At 34.1% G+C, this 23,724-nt stretch overlaps 1 protein-coding gene across 2 annotated transcripts in view; it reads right to left on the reverse strand.

The window, feature by feature from the left end:
• ADAMTS6 (ADAM metallopeptidase with thrombospondin type 1 motif 6) overlaps positions 1 to 23,724 on the reverse strand; it is a 337,576-nt gene that overhangs the window by 59,514 nt on the left and 254,338 nt on the right. For both annotated transcript variants that reach the window (XM_030927871.1, XM_010368281.2), the window contains 5 exons: positions 12,238 to 12,371; positions 11,073 to 11,196; positions 10,469 to 10,549; positions 1,058 to 1,221; positions 523 to 661 (listed from right to left, as the gene is read on the reverse strand). In XM_030927871.1, the coding sequence (XP_030783731.1) occupies positions 523 to 661; positions 1,058 to 1,221; positions 10,469 to 10,549; positions 11,073 to 11,196; positions 12,238 to 12,371 (642 nt within the window). The remainder of the gene's footprint in view (positions 1 to 522; positions 662 to 1,057; positions 1,222 to 10,468; positions 10,550 to 11,072; positions 11,197 to 12,237; positions 12,372 to 23,724) is intronic.

Genomic DNA, 23,724 nt, shown 5'->3' on the forward strand with positions numbered 1-23,724 from the left:
CAGAACCCAGATACCAGTAATTATTGTAGCATCCCAGTATACAGTCCCTTAACTTTGATGGCAGGAGAAGGGAGTTTGAATAGGATTGTGGCAAACACACAGGCACGCAAACACAAACAACAAGCACATAGCCGTACATTCTCATCTCCCATTACAAGAAGTTGCATCTGTGATGTCTGATTCTTGCTCATTTTCTTTTTTAAAACTTTTGATGTTCTTTACCAAGAATGTGTTCACGAAAGGCAAACAGCCCACCTTCAAGACAGTCTTGGGAGAAGCACCAGCTGAGACACTCATTGTGCCAAGATGTATTTTACCAACAAATCTGCACAAATTACATGAGGTTGAAAACAAATATAATATAATATAATTAAAGCAAAGTTTCTTTTGCTAAATTACAGCTTGAAGCAAACCTGCAAGAAATGTTTCCAATTAGCTTTTTTAACAAACACAAAGCATAGCTCCAAATGTGTTTTGTTCTCCATCTTGCCCTCTGGGTGGGCTGCCTAGTGGGCATCTTACCTCCAGCACAAGTAGCTGAGCATTCTGACCAAGGCTGATGATTCCATGTAAAGCCAACTTCATTATCTCCACTGCCAGTTCGAGTGATGGGAACATTGAACTTATACCTAATTCCCAAATTCTGTTCTTGAAGCAGAACCTGCCATTGAAAACAACTGGTGAAGACAATTAAAATACAATGAGCCTTCATTCAGATATTTATTATTCCTTTTGAAGAAGAAAATTTCAAAACAAGTCTTATAGGAAATTTAAGATAATATAAAACACATGCATTTATATCAAATTTTCACTTCCCATTTTCATGGGTATTTTGGAGCCATTGCTTTCATCTGTCTTGTTTGGTTATAAAAATACTATTCAAGCAAAAGCATGATGGCCTTAACTTTGTACAGTTCTAACACCTTTGGGTAAATCATTTTACCTTTGTTTACCTTAATTTCATCACCTATAAAACAGGGATAGTAAAACCTGCCCTTTCCTACCTCACAAGGAGGAATTACAAACAGAAGAAATACAATGGCAAAGACGCATTTACCATGATGATGAGATTTTCTGAGGTAGGACCTAGAGCTTCCAAGGATTCTGGTTCATCAGTTGGTCTCTTGTAGTGAAAAGCTGTCCCAGCAACATCAAATTTCCTAGGCCAGTCAATAGTCCAGGCACCATTAATATAGTAATCATCTCCTTCAGATTTTAAAGCTAGAAAACAAATCACAATTCACCTAAAAATGTGAAACTTCATTTACCAAAGTGTCACTGATTAATTACTGCAATAAAGTATACAATGAATGCCGATTTCCACTTAGAGTTATGACTCTTGACCATATTCTTAAGTACAAATTAAAATGGTGATTTTTCATGTGAATGGTAAGAAGATATTACTTAAGTATTTATAATGTCATTAATAGAAAGCAATGAAAGGTTAACCTGGAGGAATAAACATGTGGAATTAGCAAGGAAAATTATGAGAAAAGGAATAACTAGAGATGAGAGTTAACATAAGGGTGGGGAGCAGGCTTTCCTTTCCAAATATTGAAATAGTAATTAAATGGATATGGGGTGGGGACGACCTGTTGCACCTGGACACAGACTGATCAACAGAACACAAATCAAACAGATTTAAGAAATATACCCAAGTACATATGAGAATTCTGTTTATGATAAAGGGCGTATCTTAAATTAGTAAAGGAAAGATAACAAGAAATGGCGGTAAGGCAAAAGACTATTCTTTTGGCAAAAAAAAATGTTGAATTTATATTTCATTCTTTACATAAGAATAAATGCCACAATTCAACTCCTAGGCACACATCCAAAAGAATTGAAAACAGGTACTCAAACAAATACTTGGAAACACATATTCGTAGTAGCACTATTTCCGATAGCCCCAAATCAAAACAACCCAAATGTTCATCCATGGATGAATAAACAAACAAACGGTGGTATTATAATGTAACAGAATATTATTCAGCCATAACAAGTAATGAAGTATTGATAACAAGCTGTAATGTGATGAACCTCAAAAACATTAAGTGGAAGAGACCAGACAGAAAAGATCACACATAGTATGCTTTCATTTATATAAAATATCCAGAGTAGGTAAAAAGCCACAGAGACAGAAAGCAGATGGGTAGTTGCCAGGGGATGGGGAATGGGGAGAATGGGGAGGATGGGGAGTAACCTGCTTAATGGATATGGGTTTTTTTCTGGGATGATGTAAATGTTTTGGAATGTTCTAAACGCCACTTAATTGTTCACTTCAAATGGTTAATTTTATGTAATGTTAATTTCACCTCAATAAAAACAAAGTTAAAAAAAGAGAGAAAGGATAAATGCCAGATGGGTAAATATTTAAATATAAAAATAGTTAAATCTTAAAATGTCAGGAGAAAATATAGAACTTTTTTTCCTCATAATATTAGGGTATGAAAAGTTTTTCTAAGCATGATGAAAAAACTCAGAAAAAATGTTAATAGATAAACATGCATACTTTAAAAAAATCTCTTGCAAGAAATACACACACACACACACACACACACACAGTTTAAAAGTACATGTGGCTGAAAAAGTATTTTTAGTACTAACATACAAAAACTCCTATAAATAAACAAGAAATAAATAAACATGTCAGTTTAATATTTTGTTAGTATGCTAGCTGATTGCAAAAACTGTGATTCATCAGTCCAGATAAACAAGTAGCCCAAAAGGACTAAAGGGTCATGGTACAGAGTCTCTGACACTCTAGACCTCCAGCTCTTGTCCTTCATACTACAGACCATTGTCATCTCCCAACCCCCATTTGCCTGGCAAAAATATTTGTAGTTTCTTAACTTCAGATATGTTTTCAAGATTCATTTAACTGCCAAAAAATAAATCTAATTAACCTTTTGAGACAGGAACAAGCAAATAGAAGAACTACCTGGCCTTGAACTTTTCCCGAACTTAAAAATTTTTATTTTCAACTCTCACTTGCAGTGGTTTTCTGTCTAGTTTAAAACATTTTGTTTTATAAGGACATCCGAGACTGTCATATATGAAATAGTAAAAATAAAGATAAAAACAACTAAGCAGCTTTGAATTCTCCTTCTCCTTCAGTTTGAGCTTTCACTTCCTTGTTTTTTTTTTTTTTTTTTTCTTTTTTTTTTATACAACTACTAAATGAAGGAATTCTAACACCTCTTGGCTGTTAGGAATATATAACTAATGGTGCCATAATGTAGCTCAGAAAAATGCCAACCATTTAAGAGGCATTAAGTAAGAATGACTAAAGGAAGATGATGTGGCATTATGAAAAGAGAATTACCAGAGGGGGAAAAAGCTGAGGCTAGAAATCTTTTTCTTTTGAGTATTATTGATGCAGAAAATAATTCAGAATTATGGTGTAAAAATAAAGGAGTCTTCTTAAATAAAAGAAGAGGCTGATGATACTGGTGTTGTGTCTCAAGACACACTCTGGATGTACCCTTATTTTTAAAAGCTTTCAGAGAAAGGGAATGGTATTTTAACTACAATAAAAACTCGTTTAGGTCTCACTAAGGGTTTCTGGAGAGACTAAAACCAACTCAAAGGATTAAACATCAAATAAATAGAACTTCTACTCACTTTCATGTTGAAATAACTGGTATTAGACTTGCCCTCCCATTGTAAATAATCAGAAAACTCACAAAATATGTGAATCAGCTGTTCTCACGCACTGAACAGGACTGTGCAGAGACCACGATCTCCACAACTTTCTGCTTGGAGACACTTTCTTTAGGTGGGGAACCCACCCATGGTGGTCTCACCAAGTGAAGAAGAGAGGTCAGAAACTGGGAAGGCTGACATAGCTGGAATATGCAGGACCAGAGAACAAGAGAGGAGGGAGGAAATCTGTGGCTGAATATTGATCTGCATATGCATAGGATAAAATTACATAAAGTCAGCAAAAAAACTACTGGGGAGCAGTAAGCAGAACTACTGCATTTCAATCACCAGGCCATTCAACAGACACCCAAGAAGAATCATACTTTTGTAGGAGAGCTGAGCAAGCTCTAGAATAAAGAATATTCTGGATTTACCCAAACAAAGCTCAAAAGCAAACATCAAAAGGATCAAGCCTATCTACAAGTTACTTAACACCCTTTAAAGAAATAAATCAAAATCCAGGCTCTCAACAAAGAAATATTCACAATGTACAACATCCAATGAGAAATTACTACCAGTGTGGAAAGGAAGAGAATGTGATTCAAACAGGAAGAAGGCAAAGCCAAAGAAACAGACCCAGAAATAACAAAAATTATGGAATTAGCAGAAAATAATTTTCAAGTAGCTATTATATTCAAGAACTTTAAATGAAAACATAAATATAATGAGAAGAAACATGATGACATTACATGTATATACACACATATTTGTAACAGATGGAAACTGAGATCTATACAAAGAAAGGAAGCATGCCAGATAATGGTAAATATGTGGGTAAATGCAAAATAATTTTGCTTGTTTAAAAATTGTTTTTAAAGATAATTGGCTCTTTGAAACAAAAATAATAACCATATATTGTGGGATTTATAACATATAAAGAAGTAAAAGGTATTAAAAAAAAAAAAAAGCACAGAGAATGGAATGGGACAATGGAAGTAAATTGTTGCAAGGGCCTTACATTATATAGCGCAATATTATTTGGAAATGTGCACTTGAGAAGAATGCATATTCTGCTATTTTTGGGTTAGTATACCATTAATGTTCATTAAATTAAAGGACGCAACTATCCTTTGGTTGGATAGTTTTTTCATGTTTTTTATATTCTTACTTGCTGCCTTCTTGTTGAAGAATTACTGAAAGAATTATGTTGATATCTCCCATTAGAATTGTGGATTTGTTTACTGTTCTTATTAATGGCAAAAGCCGCGATTACTTTTGCACCAACCCAATAGTTTGTAAGATTTTTGCTTCATTTATTTTGAAACTATGTTTTAGGTGTGTAGACATTTATGATTGTTACATCTTCTTGATATCTTGAGCATTTTATCATTTTCAAACGTTTCTCTATATTCCTGATAATATTCTATGACCTTACAAAATGGTGCAATATTATTTGGAAATGTATTATGATAAATTAAAAATGCATTTTGTAAATCCTAAAGCAACCACTAATTAAACAGAGCAAAGAAGTATAGCTAATAAGCTATTTACTAGAGATTAAATGGAATACAATAAAACCCATGGTTAATCTAAAAGAAGACATGAAAGGAGAATAAAAGGGGGAAAAAAAAAACACACAGGACCAACAGAAAAACAGCAAGATGGTAGGCTTAAACCCAACGATATTGAAAATTACATTAAATATAAATGAGCTAAACAAGAAGTTACCAAACTTACGACCCACCTCCCGTTTTTGTAGATGAAGTTCTATTGGAACACAGTCACACCCATTTATTTATTACCTATGTCTGCTTGCACACGGCAATGGTAGAAGTGAATAGTTGTAACAGAGACTATAAGATTTACTGTCTGACCCTTAACAGAAATAGTTGCCGACCCCATCCCCCCACCAAACTAAAGACTATAATTTAAAAATACAATGATTGTTAGACATAATAAAAAACAAAGATCAAACTACATGTGTCCTAAAAGAAACAGATTTTAAAGACAGACGTACCTACATATGAAAAGTGAATAGACAGAAAAAGATTTACCATGCAAACACTGATCAGAAGACAGCTGGGGCAGCTAGATTGGTATCAGATAAAACAGACTTTGGGTCAAAGAATACTTTTAAGAGATGGGTATCTCACTACGTTGCCCAGGCTGATCTCAAACTCCTGAACTCAATGATTCTCCTGCCTCTGCCTCCCGAGTGATTGGAATTACAGGCATGTGCCACCATGCCAGACTGGTCATAGAATATTATCAGGAATATAGAGAAACATTTGAAAATGATAAAATGCTCAATATATCAAGAAGATGTAACAATCACAAATGTCTACACACCTAAAACATAGTTTCAAAATAAATGAAGCAAAAATCTTACAAACTATTGGGTTGGTGCAAAAGTAATCGCGGCTTTTGCCATTAATAAGAACAGTAAACAAATCCACACTTCCAATGGGAGATATCAACATAATTCTTTCAGTAATTTTTCAACAAGAAGGCAGCAAGTAATGGTATACTAACCCAAAAATAGCAGAATATGCATTCTTCTCAAGTGCACATGTGCTAGACTATAAAACAACCTTAACAAAAAACTAAAATCATATAAGGTGTGTTTTCTGTCCATAATAGAATTAAACTAGAAATCAGTATCAGAAAAGGATTTGTGAGACACTAAAATATTTGGAAATTAAATAATAACTTCTAAGCCATGAGTCACAAGATAAATAAGGAAATATTTAAAACTTCATAAGGAAAATACAATGTATCAAATGTCTGATGAAATTTATAGTAAAAAAATGCTTGTTTTATAGTAGAAAAAAGATTTTTAATCAGTAATTTAAGTTTGTATCTTGAGAAGCTAGAACAAATAAGAACAAATTAAACAAAGTGAATAGAAAAGAAGAAACAAACAGAAGAGTGGGAATCAATGTAATGCGAACTAGACAAACAATACAGAAAATCATTTAAACCATAAGCTTGTTCTTTAAAAAATCAATATAATTAATAAAGCCCTTGTTAGGATTACCAGGGTAAAGAAAGAAGACACAAATTTTCAATATGGAAAATGAAAAGAAGAGCCATTGTTACAGATCCTACAGATATTAAAAGGATAATAAGAAAATATTATGCATAATTTTATGCCAATACATTTGAAAACTTTGCTATAAAAATTCCCACATTAAAAACTTCCCACAAAGACAACTCCATTCTAGATGGCTTCACAGTTGAATTCTATCAAACATTAAAAAATAATAACAATTCTCTCCAGACTCTTACAGAAAATAGACGAGAAAGGAACACTTCTCAAGCCATTTTATGAAGCCAGGCTTAACCTGATACAAAAACCAGCAAAGAAATCACAAGAAAAAGACTCTAGAAAAATATCTCTCATGAACATAGGTCCAAATATTCTTAATAAAATATTAGCAAAATCAATTCCAGCAATATATAAGAGTAATAATAGATCATGAAAAAGTGGTTTATAGCCCAAGAATATTAGATGGATTTTACATTTGAAAATCAATCAATGCATTTACTATATTAACAGAAAAAGGGAGGGCAAAACCCAACCTAATCATGTCAATAGATTCAGACATCTTCAATACCTATTCATGACTAAAACTCTTAGAAAACTAGAAATAAAAGGGAACATTCTCAAACTGACAAAGAGTCATTACATAAATCTTCTAGCTAACGTTATATTTAATGGTTAAAAACAACAAGGAATGATTTGCCTTTAAGATTGGTTGAAAACAAAAGGCTACCTAGTCTCCTTATTTATTCGACACTGTACTAAAGGTCAAGAACACTAGTATAAGGCAAGAAAAAACAAATAACGGGCATAAAGATAGGAAAGATAGAAGTAAAAGTGCCTTTGTTCAAGGATGACATGATAATATATCGAGAAAATCCAAATGAATTTACAAAACAACTGTTAGAAGTAATATGTGAGTGAACCAGGTTTCAGGGCATGAGGGCAATATAAAAAGAAATCAACTATATTATTACATAACAACAAAAAACTGAAAGTTAAATTAAAATACAGTAGTATTTACAATAGCACCAAAAAGCATGATTAGATTTAACAGAACATGTGTGCAAGACCTATATACTAAAAATGAAACATTGGTGAAAAAATTTTAAAAAGACCTAAATAAATGTAGAGGTAAATCTTTTCACGTATTAGAAAACTCAATTTTAAGATGTCACTTCTCCACAATTTAATCTATAGATTCCATATACTCTCTTTTTGTATAAAAAGACTTGTCTCAATTGACAAGTTCATGCTAATATGTATATAGAAATACAAAGGACCTAGAAAAGCAAAATAATTTTGAGAAAGAGCACATTCAAGGACTAATGCTTCTGGATTTTGAGACCCACTGGGAAGTTCGATTACTCAATACAGTGTGGTGCTGGTTTAAGAACAGAAACCTAGATCAATGGGTGAGAAGAAAAATAGACTCATCCATGTATGCTTAATTGATCTCTCACAAATGTATCAGGGTAATTCAATGGAAGAAGTGATAGTCTTTTCAACAAACAGTGTTACAGCAATTGAATATTCATATGAAAAAATGGAATCAACCCTTACTTTATACCTTATATAAAAATTAACTTAAAATGACTACATGTGTTTGTTTTCAATTTTATTTTTGAATTTCATGCATCTTACATTTCTTATCACAGTTTCAAGTCTTAAGTTCATTACTCTAAGTGTTAAATCAAAGGACAGGGTGATACTCAAGTAAATAAATAATTGTTCTTCCCCAAATAGATTTGCCTGGTTGTCTCTCCCCCTCACAGGTATCAGTCGTAGTATGCACAATACACGTCTTTAATGACTGTATTTTGTATTTGTATTTTACATTTAATGAATATATTTTATATTTTGTAGACCATATATTTAAACATAAAAATAAAAACTATAGCTTCTTAAATATTGAAAACTACCTTTTCAATCTCGGAGCAGGCAAAATTTCTAAGATAGGACATGAAAGCACAAACCATTAAAAAATTAATAAATTGAATTTCATCAAAATTAAAAGACACTTCAAAAAATGAAGAAGCAAGCAGAAACTAGGAGAAAATATCCATAAAATATATCTGACAAAGACTTCTATCCAGAATATATAAAGAACTCATAACTCAAAAAAAGGAAAAAAAAGTTTAAATGGGTAAAATATTTGTGTAGACACTTCACTAAAAAAAATCCATATGGGTAAAATTAAAAAGACTGACAATACCAAGTACTGACAAGGATGTAGAGCAGCTGGAACTCTTCTGTATTACTGAAGAAATATAAAATAATACATCCATTTTGGGAAACATTTTCATACTTTCTTTTTTTTTTTTTTTTTGAGACGGAGTCTCGCTCTGTCGCCTGGGCTGGAGTGCAGTGGCCGGTTCTCAGCTCACCGCAAGCTCCGCCTCCCGGGTTTATGCCATTCTCCTGCCTCAGCCTCCGAGTAGCTGGGACTACAGGCGCCCGCCACCTCGCCCGGCTAGTTTTTTGTATTTTTCAGTAGAGACGAGGTTTCACCGTGTTAGCCAGGATGGTCTCGATCTCCTGACCTCGTGATCCGCCCGTCTCGGCCTCCCAAAGTGCTGGGATTACAGGCTTGAGTCACCGCGCCCGGCCACACTTTCTTTTTTTCCAGCTTTGTTGAGGTATAACTCACAAATAAAATATTGTAAGTTTAAGGTGTGCAATGTGATGATTTGATATACATAAACACTGTGAAATGAATACCACAATCAAGCTAATTTACATATCCATAACTTCCTACAGTTGCCTTTTTTGTATGTGGTGACAATAAGATCTATTCTCTTAACAAATTTCGAGTATACAATACGTTTTATTAACTTTTAAGTATATTAAGTATATTAGATATGCAGAACTTATTCCTCTTATAACTGAAAGTTTGTACTCTTTGACCAACATCTTCCCATTCCACCTCCTCCCTGCCCCCTCGTAAATACCCTTACACTCTCTGTTTGACTTTTTTAGAATCCACATGTAAGTGAGATCATGCAGTATTTGCCTTTCTGTGTCTGGCTTATTTAGCTTAGCATGATGTCCTCCAGGTTCATCCATATTGCTGCAAATGAAAAGTTTCCTTGTTTTTTTAAGGCTGAATAATATTCTATTGCATACAGATAAAACAAGTTTTTGTATCCATTCATCTGTTGACAGATATTTATGTTCTTCCATATCTTAGCTATTGTGAATAATGCTATAATGATCATGTGAGTGTGGATATCTCTTTGAGATAGTGGTTTATTTTATTTTACTTAGTTTTTTGAGACGGAGTCTCGCTTAGTCGCCCAGGCTGGAGTGCAGTGGCGCGATCTCGGCTCACTGCAAGCTGCGCCTCCTGGGTTCATGCCATTCTCCTGCCTCAGCCCCCCAAGTAGCTGGGACTACAGGCGCCTGCCACCACGCTTGGCTAATTTTTTAGTATTTTTAGTAGAGACGGGGTTTCACTGTGTTAGCTAGGATGGTCTCGATCTCCTGACCTCGTGATCCACCCGCCTTGGCCTCCCAAAGTGCTGGGATTACAGGCATGAGGCACCACGCCTGGCCTGATTTTTTTTGTTTTTTTTACATATAAAATAACCCAGTGAAGAGTAAGCTATAAATTGTAATTTTTCTTTTTAGCATTGTACATGTGGTCCTATAAAACTTGGAGCTTACTTCATTTTTAGCATGAAAGTGATCTACCTCAAAGCAGCATGCATTTTCCTTCATGATACGGTGCTATTTTTCCTCATTTACTAAAATCTAGCAAACTAACATACCAGTCTAACATACCAATATAGTTCTTTGACATGGCAACTTCTCTGACTTCGATGTGAACAGAGCCTCTTGGTATCTGCACCACTTCCATGTAGCCTGGAACACAGAAGACAGTCAGTATTAAGCAGCCTTGGTCAGGAAATGAGAATTTGGTAACCATTCAATACTAATAGTTTCCTTATTATTCCATTCTTTCTTTGACTTTGCATTTTATGAGTTATGAAATATGGGCAAATTACCCTTTGGGTTCATGAACACATTTTAGAGAAACAGTATTTAACAGTCTTTTTCTCTAATATCATCTCAAGATATTTTAAAAGCCTCAACACGTATAATAATGGATCCTTTTCTTCCTCAGCACATGCCCCTCATATCAATGCTCTGTGAGAATGTACACCTTAAAGAAACATGGCTAAATGAAGTTAAGTAGGGAGAATATTTCCTTAAAATATCTTACATGAAGCCACGTTTGACACTAAAATGACTGAAAGCAATTTGGGGAAGAAAACATTGTCTCCCTAAATAAAGAAATCTGAAAAAAGGGGGTTGAGGAAACCAAGGGTTTTGGCTCCTCCAAGTATACCAGAGGTGTGAGGAAGAGTTCTCTCTACATACTCACCTCCCCTGGGCAGTGAATCATTGAAGAACCCTTCAATGGCATCACATGTGCTTCCGTCCCCTCCACAGACTCGACATCTATCTTCCCTAGCGTCAGATCCCAAAATATTATCACAACCTACGTGCTGAAAACACAGAGGAATATTCAGTGTGTCAAGAGAGAAATTCTTGGAATCATAACCAATCAAATACATATAACTTATTTATTTGCTTGTTTTTCCAGTAAAGAAAATAAAAACAAGGTAATCCATGAATAAAAACCATACTTGGGTCTTTGTTATTTGAAAAACTTGGATACTGCCACAAAAATGACTTTTTCTTCAAGAAAATAAAGTACCCCTTGCCCACAGATACATAAACACACACAAATATCATACACAAACTGAATCATTATCAGATATATTTGTAGACAAGTAGCCAGAAGGATAGCAACTTTTCCAAGAAATTATGAGACTATGTAAAATGGTGCTTTTTATCTCATCTTTCTCAGTTTGAAGCACTTAATTTGTGCTTCTCTTTAAAGTAAAACAAAACCAGACAAGTAAAAAAATTTATGAAAATAGTGGTTTTTGTGGTTTTTCTTATTATGACACAATCATACACAGATCTAGGAAAGTAGCATGGATTTGCTCCTACAATTCCCAACTAGTCTGACTAATTCCCTAAAGCAAATGCTTTAATAAGATAAAGATTAACTCCACAATGAAAACCATTGTAAATGCTTCAAAAGGAGATAAAGTAGGAGGAGCATTACTGTTTCACACCTCGAGGAAAATTTATGCTATGAAATTTATCAAATAATCTTCCAAAAGAACATATGGTAGGCATATGAATAAGAGCTGAATCCTCATTCTCTCTCTTTTTCTATCATTTTGTTTGTAAACAGAACAGAAGAATAACGGAAATTAAAATACAAAATATATTCATATTTCTGGCAATCACTGTAAAAATAACTAGAATACCAGAATAAAGCACATTTGTATGGTGCTTGAATATGAATGGGTCATTTTACCTTTATATATTTTATTATTCTTAATGGGAATTGAATTTCTCTAAAATGTGGCCCTCTTTTTTTAACAAAATTAAACATAGTATTAAATAGGAGTTAATGAGAAAAAGACAAAAGTCTCAAAAACCCCAACAGAAAGGAGTAAAATCTGAGCAACCTTGCATTCTCCATTGATGCAGATATCCAGTGAATCCGCATTGCACTGGGTCCCATCGATCACTGCAGGAGCACGTTCAGTGTAGAAATTATAACCTTCAGCCAAGCAGTTTAATGCACAAGGTTTTACCCCACCTGGACAAATATAGTAGAAGATAAATAAGTGGAGTGGTTGTCCTAATGAACAGTGATTCAGTATTATCCATAGCAAATTTATAATTCACGTAGACATCATTCCCTGCTTACATGCCTGATTGTGTAGGTTTCTTTCCTCCTTTTCTAAAATTTCACCTTTATTTTAATTGGTTGTGCAACTTAAAGGGGACTTAATCAGCAGTTTCCAGGTTTAAAAGTTTCAGGTATTTCCATTATATATTTATAATATAATTATATATTTATAATGTATTTTATATTTCTATGTTCCATTATATATTTATAATTTAGGTAAAAAGGGATTATAGTGAAGGTAATTGAATGTTTTTTTAAAAAATAAATGAAAGAAAAACAATTTTTTTTGAGATGGAGTCTCACTCTGTCGCCCAGCCTGGAGTGCAATGGCGCCATCTCGGCTCACTGCAACCTCTGCCTCCTGAATTCAAGAGATTCTCCTGCCTCAGCCTCCTGAGTAGCTGGGATTACAGGCGCCTGCCACTATGCCCATCTAATTTTTGTATTTTTAGTAGAGACAGGGTTTCACCATATTAGTCAGGCTGGCCTTGAACTCCTAACGTCAGGTGATCCACCTGCTTCAGCCTCCCAAAGTGCTGGAATTATACAGGCCTGAGCCACTGTACCGGCCAAGAAAAACAATTTTTTTAAAAAACCTAAGAAAATAAACTTTAAGGATGCTTGCAAAAAGAACCTTGTCTAACAGATAGAAGTTTCTGCTACATGTGTTACTGAAGCTGATACAAAAACTCTACTACATCAAGCAAGGTTGTGGTAGTTATAAAATAAAATAAAACTAAATTTGTACCTGCCTTAAACATATCATAGTCTGTGAACCTGGATTTAGCATGGATATAAATTTTTATGATTAGCAAATCAAAACTAAAATTAACTATAACTTTAAATTTGAATAATTCTTATCAAATTAATCAAAGATAAATATAAAATATAGTACTACATTTGAATAATTAAAACACTAATTTTCTTTGTGAATAAATACATATAGTAACTTGAACATTTTCATTTTGTCATTGAAATTTGTGTTAAGACTGAAGTTAAAAATAGGCTTAATAGAAATTTTAAAAACAGAGTACATATCGTAACTACAGTATATTGGAAAAATAGCAATAAATGTGGAGTTATTGTATTAAAAGCAGCACATGATAAAGCTACTATTTGTAAAAATGTAATTATTGACTTAATCATGACTTAAAATATTTTCTTTTGTACCTCTATTTCATCACTTTGACCATATCTAATTATGCTGCTAAAATTTCTCTTTGAAATAAAGACTACTTCTAATAAAGGAAATAAAGCAGAAAGATGAAATGACGTGCCTGCATCTCAGTGAAGTTCTTAGAAATCATGTTTCTGCAGGTTGACGGTAAGTAAAGAAAAAAAAAATAGACTGGGTGGTAGAGTCAATGATAAATTAGAGAGAGCATATTCCAATAAAGGAGATCACTGCTACAGTTGAATATCGTTCAACTGTACAGTTGAATGTTGTTATGCAAGAAGATAGTCCAATATTGTCAGTCTGTTTTTTCAAGAAGAGATGAAAACTTAAGTTTTTTTTCCCATCTAAACTCTTCTTGTTTTTAAATGTAGCAACTGATCCAAAGTTTAGTTAAAAAAAAACATACTGTGGGAGGCTAAAATATGTATGCAGATAAAAACTGGTCCCTAAATTGCCAACTTACAACCTCTGGCCTGAGTCTATGTTTTCTTCCATTTTCAATGTTTCTAGGCTATAGAGCTTCTATCTAACTTATAATGTGATTTTTAGCCTTAGGTTAATGATTAATGATTAATTTTGCCATACTGAGCATAGAAATAACAAGTAATAAATATAATAATTTCTTCCCAAACTGATAACAAAACTACTTATATTTATTTTTATATGATTCTTATGAACTAAATTACCCTAAATGTCCATGAATCTTAACAGAAATTTCTTCATTATTACCTAATACAGTTCTTCTCTCATTTTTTTTATCGTAATGCTTTGGAAATTAATATAGCATTTTATGCATTAGGCTTTTAAAAGAGAAGCTGAGTCTTCTGTTTATTCAATTTTAACATTAATTATGTAAGGTAATATTTGATAGGCAGGACATATAAATACTATGGTTATAATCCTTAGCCCACTATACTACGTGATTAAAATGGGAATACGTTTCTTGTTTACTGCTGAAGATGCGTTCAGCTTCTTCTGATATAATGAGCTTTCAGAAAAGGTACTAGAGTGACATCAGCAAGATGGTGGAAGAGGAGCTTTCTATTGTCATCTTCCTGCAAAAGGATCAATTTTGACAGCTACTTATAGACAAGTGTACTTTTATGGGACTCCAGCAGAAAAGTTCCAGCATGCCATTGGAGAAAAAAAAATCCCCAAACAGACAAATTGAAGAGGTTTAAGACCAGTTTCACTTCACCTGTATCACACCTCCCTCAAGGCAGCACAGCTCAGTGAAAAGAGAGACTCCCTGCCACCCTCCCCAGCCTGTGATTCTCCCACAGGGGAAAGTGAGAGTACAGAGAGTAAGCACCAAGCTCCCCTAGCTGTATGGGACACTGCCTAAGAGTCCTACTGTTTCCTTGCCTCATTCAGAATACTGAGGTGATCAGCATGGCTAAGTGGTTGGAAGAGCCTGGGAGTAGAGACGAGAGGCCATAGGCCCAAGTAACCACTCCACGGACTCTGTTGGGAAGCCAACTCATGAGCCATTTGAGATGTTTTGCCTATGGGCCACCTCACAACTAGCCAACAGTTGCATCAAAAACTCTGCATGCCCCATCCTCTCCCAACTGCTATATGCCAACTGCCCAAGCATGCTCCCATGGATGAAAGTGTAAGCATTTTATGCAGACAGCCACCACAACTTTGCAGGATTGGGAGAAGTTACGACTTGAGCATTTAGGAAACCACCCTAGAAAAAACAAACAGGAGGCTCTCAGCACCTGGTTCAGCTTTGTGGAATCCAGAGAGGGATGGATACATTCTTAAGAATTCCTCCCCAAGACAGAATAAGAGGTGTGGAGTAGGCACATCCATAGAAAAGGACTGAGAGAGCCTCAGAATCTTTAACTGGGCTGTATGGTGAAGACATTTTTCTCTGGAAGCCAATCAGTAAAGACTGCATTCTCCAAATGCAAAGACAGCAACACAATACTTCAAGAAACCAGAAGAAAAATCAAGAAAACATGATACCACCAAGAAACATAGTAATATTCCAATAACCAACCCCAAAGACATGGAGATCAATGAATGGCATGAAAAACAATTCAAAATAATTGTTTTAAGGAAGGTGAGGGAACTATAAGAGAACACACACAACTTAATGAAATCAGAAAAAACAATACATGAACAAAGTGAGAAGTTCAATAAAGAGACAGAAATCATTAATCAAAACAGATTCTGGAGGTGAAGAAAACAATGAATAAGATGAAAAAATGCAATAGAGAGCATCAACAGTAGACTTGATCTAGCAGAGGAAAGAATCTATGAACTTGAAGAGGGGTCATTTAAAAATCCAGTCAGAGGAAAAAGAATAAAAAGGATTTATGGGACATCACCAAGATAACTACATTTTCACATTATAGGAATCTTACATGGAGAAGAAAGTGGAATAGGCTTATTTAAAGAAATAATGGCTGAAAACTTCCCAAATCTAGAGAGCAATATGGACATTCAAATACATGAAGCTCAAAGATCTCTAATAAGGTTCAACCCAATGAAGACTTCACACACACATTATAATTAAACTGTCAAAAATCAAGGACAAAGAATTTTGAAGGCAAGAGAAAAAAGATTCATAACATACAAGGGAATGCCATAGGTCTATCAGCAGATTTCTCAGCAGAACCCCTGCAGGCCAGAAGAGGCTGATAGCTACACTAATTTGTGAATGGACTACAACGTAAAAAGATAAGACTATAACATCAAAAATACAAAATAGAAGAGACTCAAAGTGTCAAATTTTTGTATATGATTGAAGGTAAATTGTTAACAGCTTAAAACAGACTATTGTAACTATAGATTTTTATATAAGCCTCATTGTAATCACAAAGGAAAATACTTATAGCAGATATATATATATCTGCTATATATATATATGGAATCAAAGCACACTACTACAGAAAATAATCAAATTACAAAGGAAGACAGCCAGAGAAAAATAAAGAAACAAAAAAGTCTATAAAACTGCCAGAAACAATTGACAAGATATAAATAGTAATTATTGAAACATAATTACTTTAAATGTAAATGGATTAAATTCTATAATGAAAAACAAAATAAATTATTTAAAAAAAAAAAAAGACAACTCTATATTGCCTATAAGTGACTCACTTCAGATTAATAACACACATAGACTAAAAGTGAAGTGATGGGAAAATATATTCCATGGAAACAGAAACCAAAACAGAGCTGGGAGAGCTATACTTTTATCAGGCAAAATAGGCTATTAGTCAAAAACTGTAACAAGAGACAAAGTCACTATATAATGATAAAGGAGTCAATTCATAAATTCAGTACAATTTACCACTGTAAATATGCACTCAACATTGGAGTACCTAAATATATAATGCAATATTAAAATACAATGAGAGAAATAGACAACAATTCAATAGGAAGATACTTCAGTAGTCTACTTTCAACAATGGATAGATCATCCAGACAGGATCCCAATAAGAAAAAGATGCACTTGAATTATACTTTAAAGCAAATAGAATTAATAGACATACAAAAAATTCCATCCAGAAGCATCAAAATATACTGTCTTTTCAAGCCCACACAGAAAATTTTCCAGGATACATATATGTTAGGCTACAAAACAAGTCTTAACAAATTTAAGATTGAAATCATATCAAGCATTTTTCTGACCACAATGGTATAAAACTAGAAATCAGTTACAAAAAGGAAATGGAAAAATTCACAAATATGTGGAAATTAAAGAACATGCTCCTGAACAATCAATGGGCCAAAGAAGAAATAAAAAAGTAAATTTAAAAGTATCTTATGACAAGCAGCTGGGTGTGGTGGCTCACACCTGTAATCATAGCACTTTGGGAGGCCGAGGTAGGTGGATCCCTTGAGGTCAGGAGTTTGAGACCAGCCAGGTCAACATGTTGAAAACTAGTCTCTACTAAAACTATAAAAAGTTAGCCAGTCATGGTGCTACACAGCTGTAATCCCAGGTACTCGGTAGGCTGAGGCAGGAGAATCACGTGACCCTGGGAAGCAGAGGTTGCAGTCAGCCAAGATTGCACCACTGCCCTCCAGCCTGGATGACTAAATGAGATTCTGTCTCAAAAACAAACAAACAACAACAACAAAAAAAACAAAACCAAACCAAACAAACAAAAAACCTCATGACAAGTAAAAACAGAAACACAACATTCCAAAACTTATGACATGCTGCAAACGCACTTCAAGGAGAAAAGCTTATAGCAATAAATGTCTAACATGAAAAAAGGAGAAAGATTTCAAACAAACAACTTAACTTTACATCTCAAGGAACTAGAAAAGGAAGAATAAACTAACCCCAAAGTTAGAAGAAGGAACAAAATAACAAAGCTCAGGGCAGAAATAAATAGAGAAAAGAAAACGAATTGAAAAGATAAACAAAACTGAGTTGGTTTTTTTGAAGATAAACAAAATTGAACTATCTTTAGCTACACTAAGAGAGAAAGAGAAAAACCTCAAATAAAAATCAGAAATGAAAGAGGAGACATTACAACGGACACCACAGAAATGCAAAGGACCATGAGACTACTATGGACACTTATATGTCAACAATTTAAACTAGAAGAAATGAATAAAGTTCTAGAGACATACAACAAAGACTGAATCATGAAGTCTGAATAGAAAATCTGAGCAGAACAATAATAAGAAGAGAGGTTGAAACACACACACACACACACACACACACAAAAAAACCTCTTATCAAATAAAAGTGCAATATTATACTTCACCAGTGAATTATACCAAACATTCAAAGAAGAATTAATACCAATTTTTCTCATACTCTTTCAAAAACATTGCAGAGAAGGGAATACTCCAAATGCATTTTATGAGGGCAGCATTACCCTGATAACAAGCCAGACAATGATACTTACAGAAAAGAAAATTACAGGCCAATATCCCTGATGAACATGGATATAAAAGTTTTCAACAAAATACTAGCAAATTAAATTAAATAGCAAATTAAAAGGATCATTCAACATCATCAAGTAGGGTTTATCCTGAGGATGCAAGGACGATTCAACATACACAAATCAGGCACTGTAATACACCATGTTAACAAAACGAAGGAGAAAATCCAAACGATCATCACAATAGATGCAAAAATAGCATCTGACAAAATTCAATATTTTTTCATTATAAAAATTAAGGATAGAAAGAATATACCTCAACATAATAAATGTCCTATATGACAAGCCCACAGCTAACATTGTACTCAGTGATGAAAGGCTGACATTTTTTCCTCTAAGATCAGGAACAAGGTAACAATGCCCATTCTCACTACTTCCATTCAACATAGTACTGAAGTCTTAGTCTGAGCAAGTAAGCAAGAAAAAGAAATAAAAGGCATGCAAGACGGAATGGAAGAAGAAAAATTGTCTCTGTTTGCTGACAACATATTCTTATACATAGAAAACCCTACAGGCTCCACCAAAAGCTGTTAGAACTAATACCAAAATTCAGTAAATACAGATACTAAAGTCAACAAACAAAAATCAGTCCATTTCTATAGGCTAACAATGAATTACATAAGACAGAAATTAAGAAAACAATCTTATTTATAATAGCATCAAAAATAGGTATAACACTGATGAAAAAAATTGAAGAACACACAAATAATGGAAAGATGTCATGTGTTCACGGATTGGAAAGATCAATATTGTCAAAATGTCCATACTTCCCAAAGTGATCTATGGATTCAATGCAATCTCTATCAAAATTCCAATGATATTTTTCATAAAAATAGAAAAAACATCCTAAAATTAATATGAAACTAAAAAGACTCCAGATAACCACAGCAATCTTAAACAAGAACAACAAAGCTAGAGGCATCACACTTCCTGATTTTGAACTATATTACTAACCAGTAGCAATCAGAACAGTATAGTATTTTATTAAAACAGATAAGTAGAGCAATGGAACAAATATTAAGCCTGAAAATAAGCCCATGCATATATAGTCAACTAATCTTTGACAAAGGTACCAAGAAAATAGAGTAAGGAGAGGATAATCTCTTCAATAAGTGCTGTTGGGGAAAATAGATGTTCACATGCAAAACAGAAAAAAAAAGAAAAGAAAGAAAGAAAGAAAAAGAAATTGGATGTTTATACCATACACAAAAATCAACTGAAATGGGATTAAAGAATTAAACATAAGACTACTAGAAGAAAACATAAGGGCAAAGCTCCAGCACAATGGTCTTGGCAATGATTTCTTGGATATGACACCAAAAGCACAGACAACAAATGCCAAAATAAACAAGCAGGGCTATGTCAAACTAAAAAGTTTCTGCACAGCAAAGGAAACGATCAATAAAATGAAAAGGCAATCCACAGAATAGGAGAAAATACCCAAAACATATAAGGAACTCATACAACTCACTAGTTTAAAAAAAACAACTAATTAAAAAATAGGTAAAGAATGTGAATAGACATTTTTTTCCCAAAGAAGAGACACAAATGGCCAACAGGTATATGAAAAGGTGTACAAAATCACTAATCATAAGGGAAATGCAAATAAAAACCACCATGAGATATTACCTCACACATATTAGGATGGCTAGTACAAAAAAGTCACAAGATAATAAGTATAGGTAAGGATGTGGAGAAAAGAAAACTCTTATATACATTATTGGTAGGAATGTAAACTAGCAGTGCCATTATGGAAAACAGTATGCAGGCTTCTCCAAAAATTAAAAATAGAATAACCATATGATCCAGCAATCCCACTTCTGGGTATATATCCAAAGGAAATGAAATCACTATCTTGAAGAGATACCTACACTCCCATGTTCACTGAAGCATTATTCACAATAGTCAAGATATAGAAACAACCCAAGTGTCTGTCAACAGATGAATGGATAAGAAAATTGTTTTATACAGATATATAGAATGAAATATCATTCCATCTTAAATGAGAAAGAAATAAAGAAATGCTGGGGCACATCATGCTAAGAGAAATAAGTCAGATACAAATACTATATGATCTCACTTCTATGTGGAATCTCATAGAGAGAAGGGTGTTTATCAGGGATTGGGTGGAAATAGGGAGATGTTGCTCACAGGGTACAAGCTTTGAGTTATAAGAGGGATCAGTTCTAGAGATCTAATATAGCATAGTTAAGAATAATGTATAGTATATTTTAAATTTGTTGAGAGTAGATCTTAGGTATTCTCATCATACACAGAAAAAAGGTAACTATGTGAGGTGATGGATACATTAATTAGCTTAATTATGGTAATCATTTCACAGTATATATGTGTATCAAAACATTACATTATACATCTTAACTATATACAATTTTTATTTGTCAATTATATGTCAGCGAAACTGGGGAAAAAAGGTAAGGCTGTTGTGATGGTTAATACTGAGTGTCAACTTGATTGGATTGAAGGATACAAAGTACAGATCCTGGGCGTGTCTGTGAGGGTATCGCCAGAGGAGACTAACATTTGAGTTTGTGGGCTGGGAAAGGCAGACCTACCCTTAATCTGGGTGGGCACAATCTAATCAGCTGCTAGCTAGGCTAGAATATAAGCAGGCAGAAAAATGTGAAAAGAGAGACTGGCCTAGCGTCCCAGCCTACATCTTTCTCCCATGCTGGATGCTTCCTGCCCTCGAACATTTGACTCCAAGCCCTTCAATTTTGAAACTCAGACTGGCTCTCTTTGCTCCTCAGCCTATAGATGGCCTATTGTGGGACCCTGTGATTGTGTGAGCTAATACTTAATAAACTCCCCTTTATATATATTCCATCAGTTCTGTCCCTCTAGAGTACCCTGACTAAGGCCGGGTGCGGTGGCTCAAGCCTGTAATCCCAGCACTTTGGGAGGCCGAGACGGGCGGATCACGAGGTCAGGAGAGCGAGACCATCTTGGCTAACCCAGTGAAACCCCATCTCTACTAAAAAATAAAATAAAATAAAACAAAAACAAAAACAAAAAACACTAGCTGGGCGAGGTGGCAGGCGCCTGTAGTCCCAGCTACTCGGGAGGCTGAGGCAGGAGAATGGCGTAAACCCGGGAGGCGGAGCTTGCAGTGAGCTGAGATCTGGCCACTGCACTCCAGCCTGGGCCACAGAGGGAAGCTCCGTCTCAAAAAAAAAAAAAAAAAAAAAAAAAGAGAACCCTGCCTAATACAGTTGTTAATTCCAGAAAGGAATTAAAATGATTTTCTAAATGAAAGGTCATATTAACCAATTACCTTAAGTTAACTCTTAGTATGAATTTAGGATTAATTCACTATGCATGAAATTATGTAGATGGTAATTATTAAGTCTGTAAATTATTTCAGACACTTCTCCTATACTATGGCAAAACAATCTCAAAGGTATATGCACCTAATAAAAAAGATTCAAATACATGAAGCAAAATCTTCTTAAAAATGAAAGCAAAGCCATATAATAGTTGGAGATTTTAACACACCACTCTCAATAACTGATAGAATGAGGGTAGAAAAAAATCAGAAAGAATATAAAAGATTGAACAACATTCTCAACCAAGTTGATCTCATAGATATCTAGAGAACACTATATAGCCAATAACAGAAGAAAACATTACTTTCCAAGTATACATAGAACATTCACCAAGAAAAGAGTATTCTCTAATCTTTTTTCTTTCTTTTTTCTAAGACAGGTTCTTACTCTACAGTGGTGTGATCATAGCTCACTGTAGCCTCCACCTCTTGAGCTCAAGGATCCTCCCACCTCAATCTCCTCAGTAGCTGAGACTATAGGCATGTACCACTGCACCCAACTAATTTTTTATTTTTTGTATGGACAAGGTCTCACTATGTTGCCCAGGATGGTCTCCAACTCCTGGGCTCAGGAAATCCTCCCACCTTGGCCTCCCAAAGTGCTGAGATTACAGGCATGATCCACCACACCTGGCCTATTCTCTAATCTTAATGAAATTAAATTATATATGAACAACAAAAAATTCTAGAAAATTTCAAATATTTGGAAATTAAAACAAAATGGTTCTAAGTAACCCAGAGGTCAAAGAACTCACAATGTAAATAAAATAGTTTGAACTAAAAGCTATAAAAATATAACATCAAATTTTGGAAATGTAAAAGAGCAAAAGAAACTGAAAATAAATAAGAAAATAATAACTATAAGAACAAAAATAAATTAGAAAAAAAGACAAATTACAGGAAAGAGTACCAAAGCAAAAATTTGATTCTTTGAAAAGATAAATAAAATTGTTAAATCCCAAACAAGACTGACCAAGAAAAACAGTGAAAACACAAATTATCAATATCAGAAATGAAAGCACACATCACTACAGATTTTATAAATATTAATATTAAATGGCATAACAAGAGAATGTTATGATCAATTTTACATCAATAAACTGGACCACATGGGTATAACATAAATTTCTTAAAGACACAAAATCAAAAACTGAAACAAGGCCAGGCATGGTGGCTCACGCCTATAATCCCAGTACTTTGGCAGGCTGAGATTGAAGAATCCCTTGAGCTTAGGAGTTTGAGACCAGCCTAGACAATATAGCAAGATGTAGTCTCTACTAAAAATAAAAATTAAAAATTAATTAGTACGATGTGGTGGCCAGCTACTCAGGAGGCTGAGGAAGAAGGATCTCTTGAGCTCGGGAGATTGAGCCTGCAGTGAGATACGATTGGACCACTGCACTGCAGCCTGGGTGACAGAGGGAGACCTTGTTTCAAAAAAGAAAAAAAAAAAAAAAGCAAGCAAAAAAACCCCACGAGAAATTAAAAACAAACAAACAAACAAAAAAAAACAAAACAAAAAAACCCACACACAACAAACCTAAATAGCCCTTTTCTCTTAAGGGAGTTAAATTTTTAATAACAGGTTTTCACAAAGAAAATATCAAGCCTGGCTGGTTTTACTAGTGAAATTTATTCTAAGGAATAAATAATACCAATCCTAAAATTCTTTTGAAAATAAATAAAGATTCTATTTCAGGAAACCAGAATGCATCTGATACCAAAACTTATCAAAGACGTCACAAGAAAAATATTTACAAATTACAAGAAAAATATTTACAAATTTAAACACAGATGCAAATATCCATAATAAAACATTAT

Source organism: Rhinopithecus roxellana, chromosome 3 (assembly GCF_007565055.1).
Source record: "Rhinopithecus roxellana isolate Shanxi Qingling chromosome 3, ASM756505v1, whole genome shotgun sequence".
Classification (NCBI taxonomy): Eukaryota; Metazoa; Chordata; class Mammalia; order Primates; family Cercopithecidae; genus Rhinopithecus; species Rhinopithecus roxellana.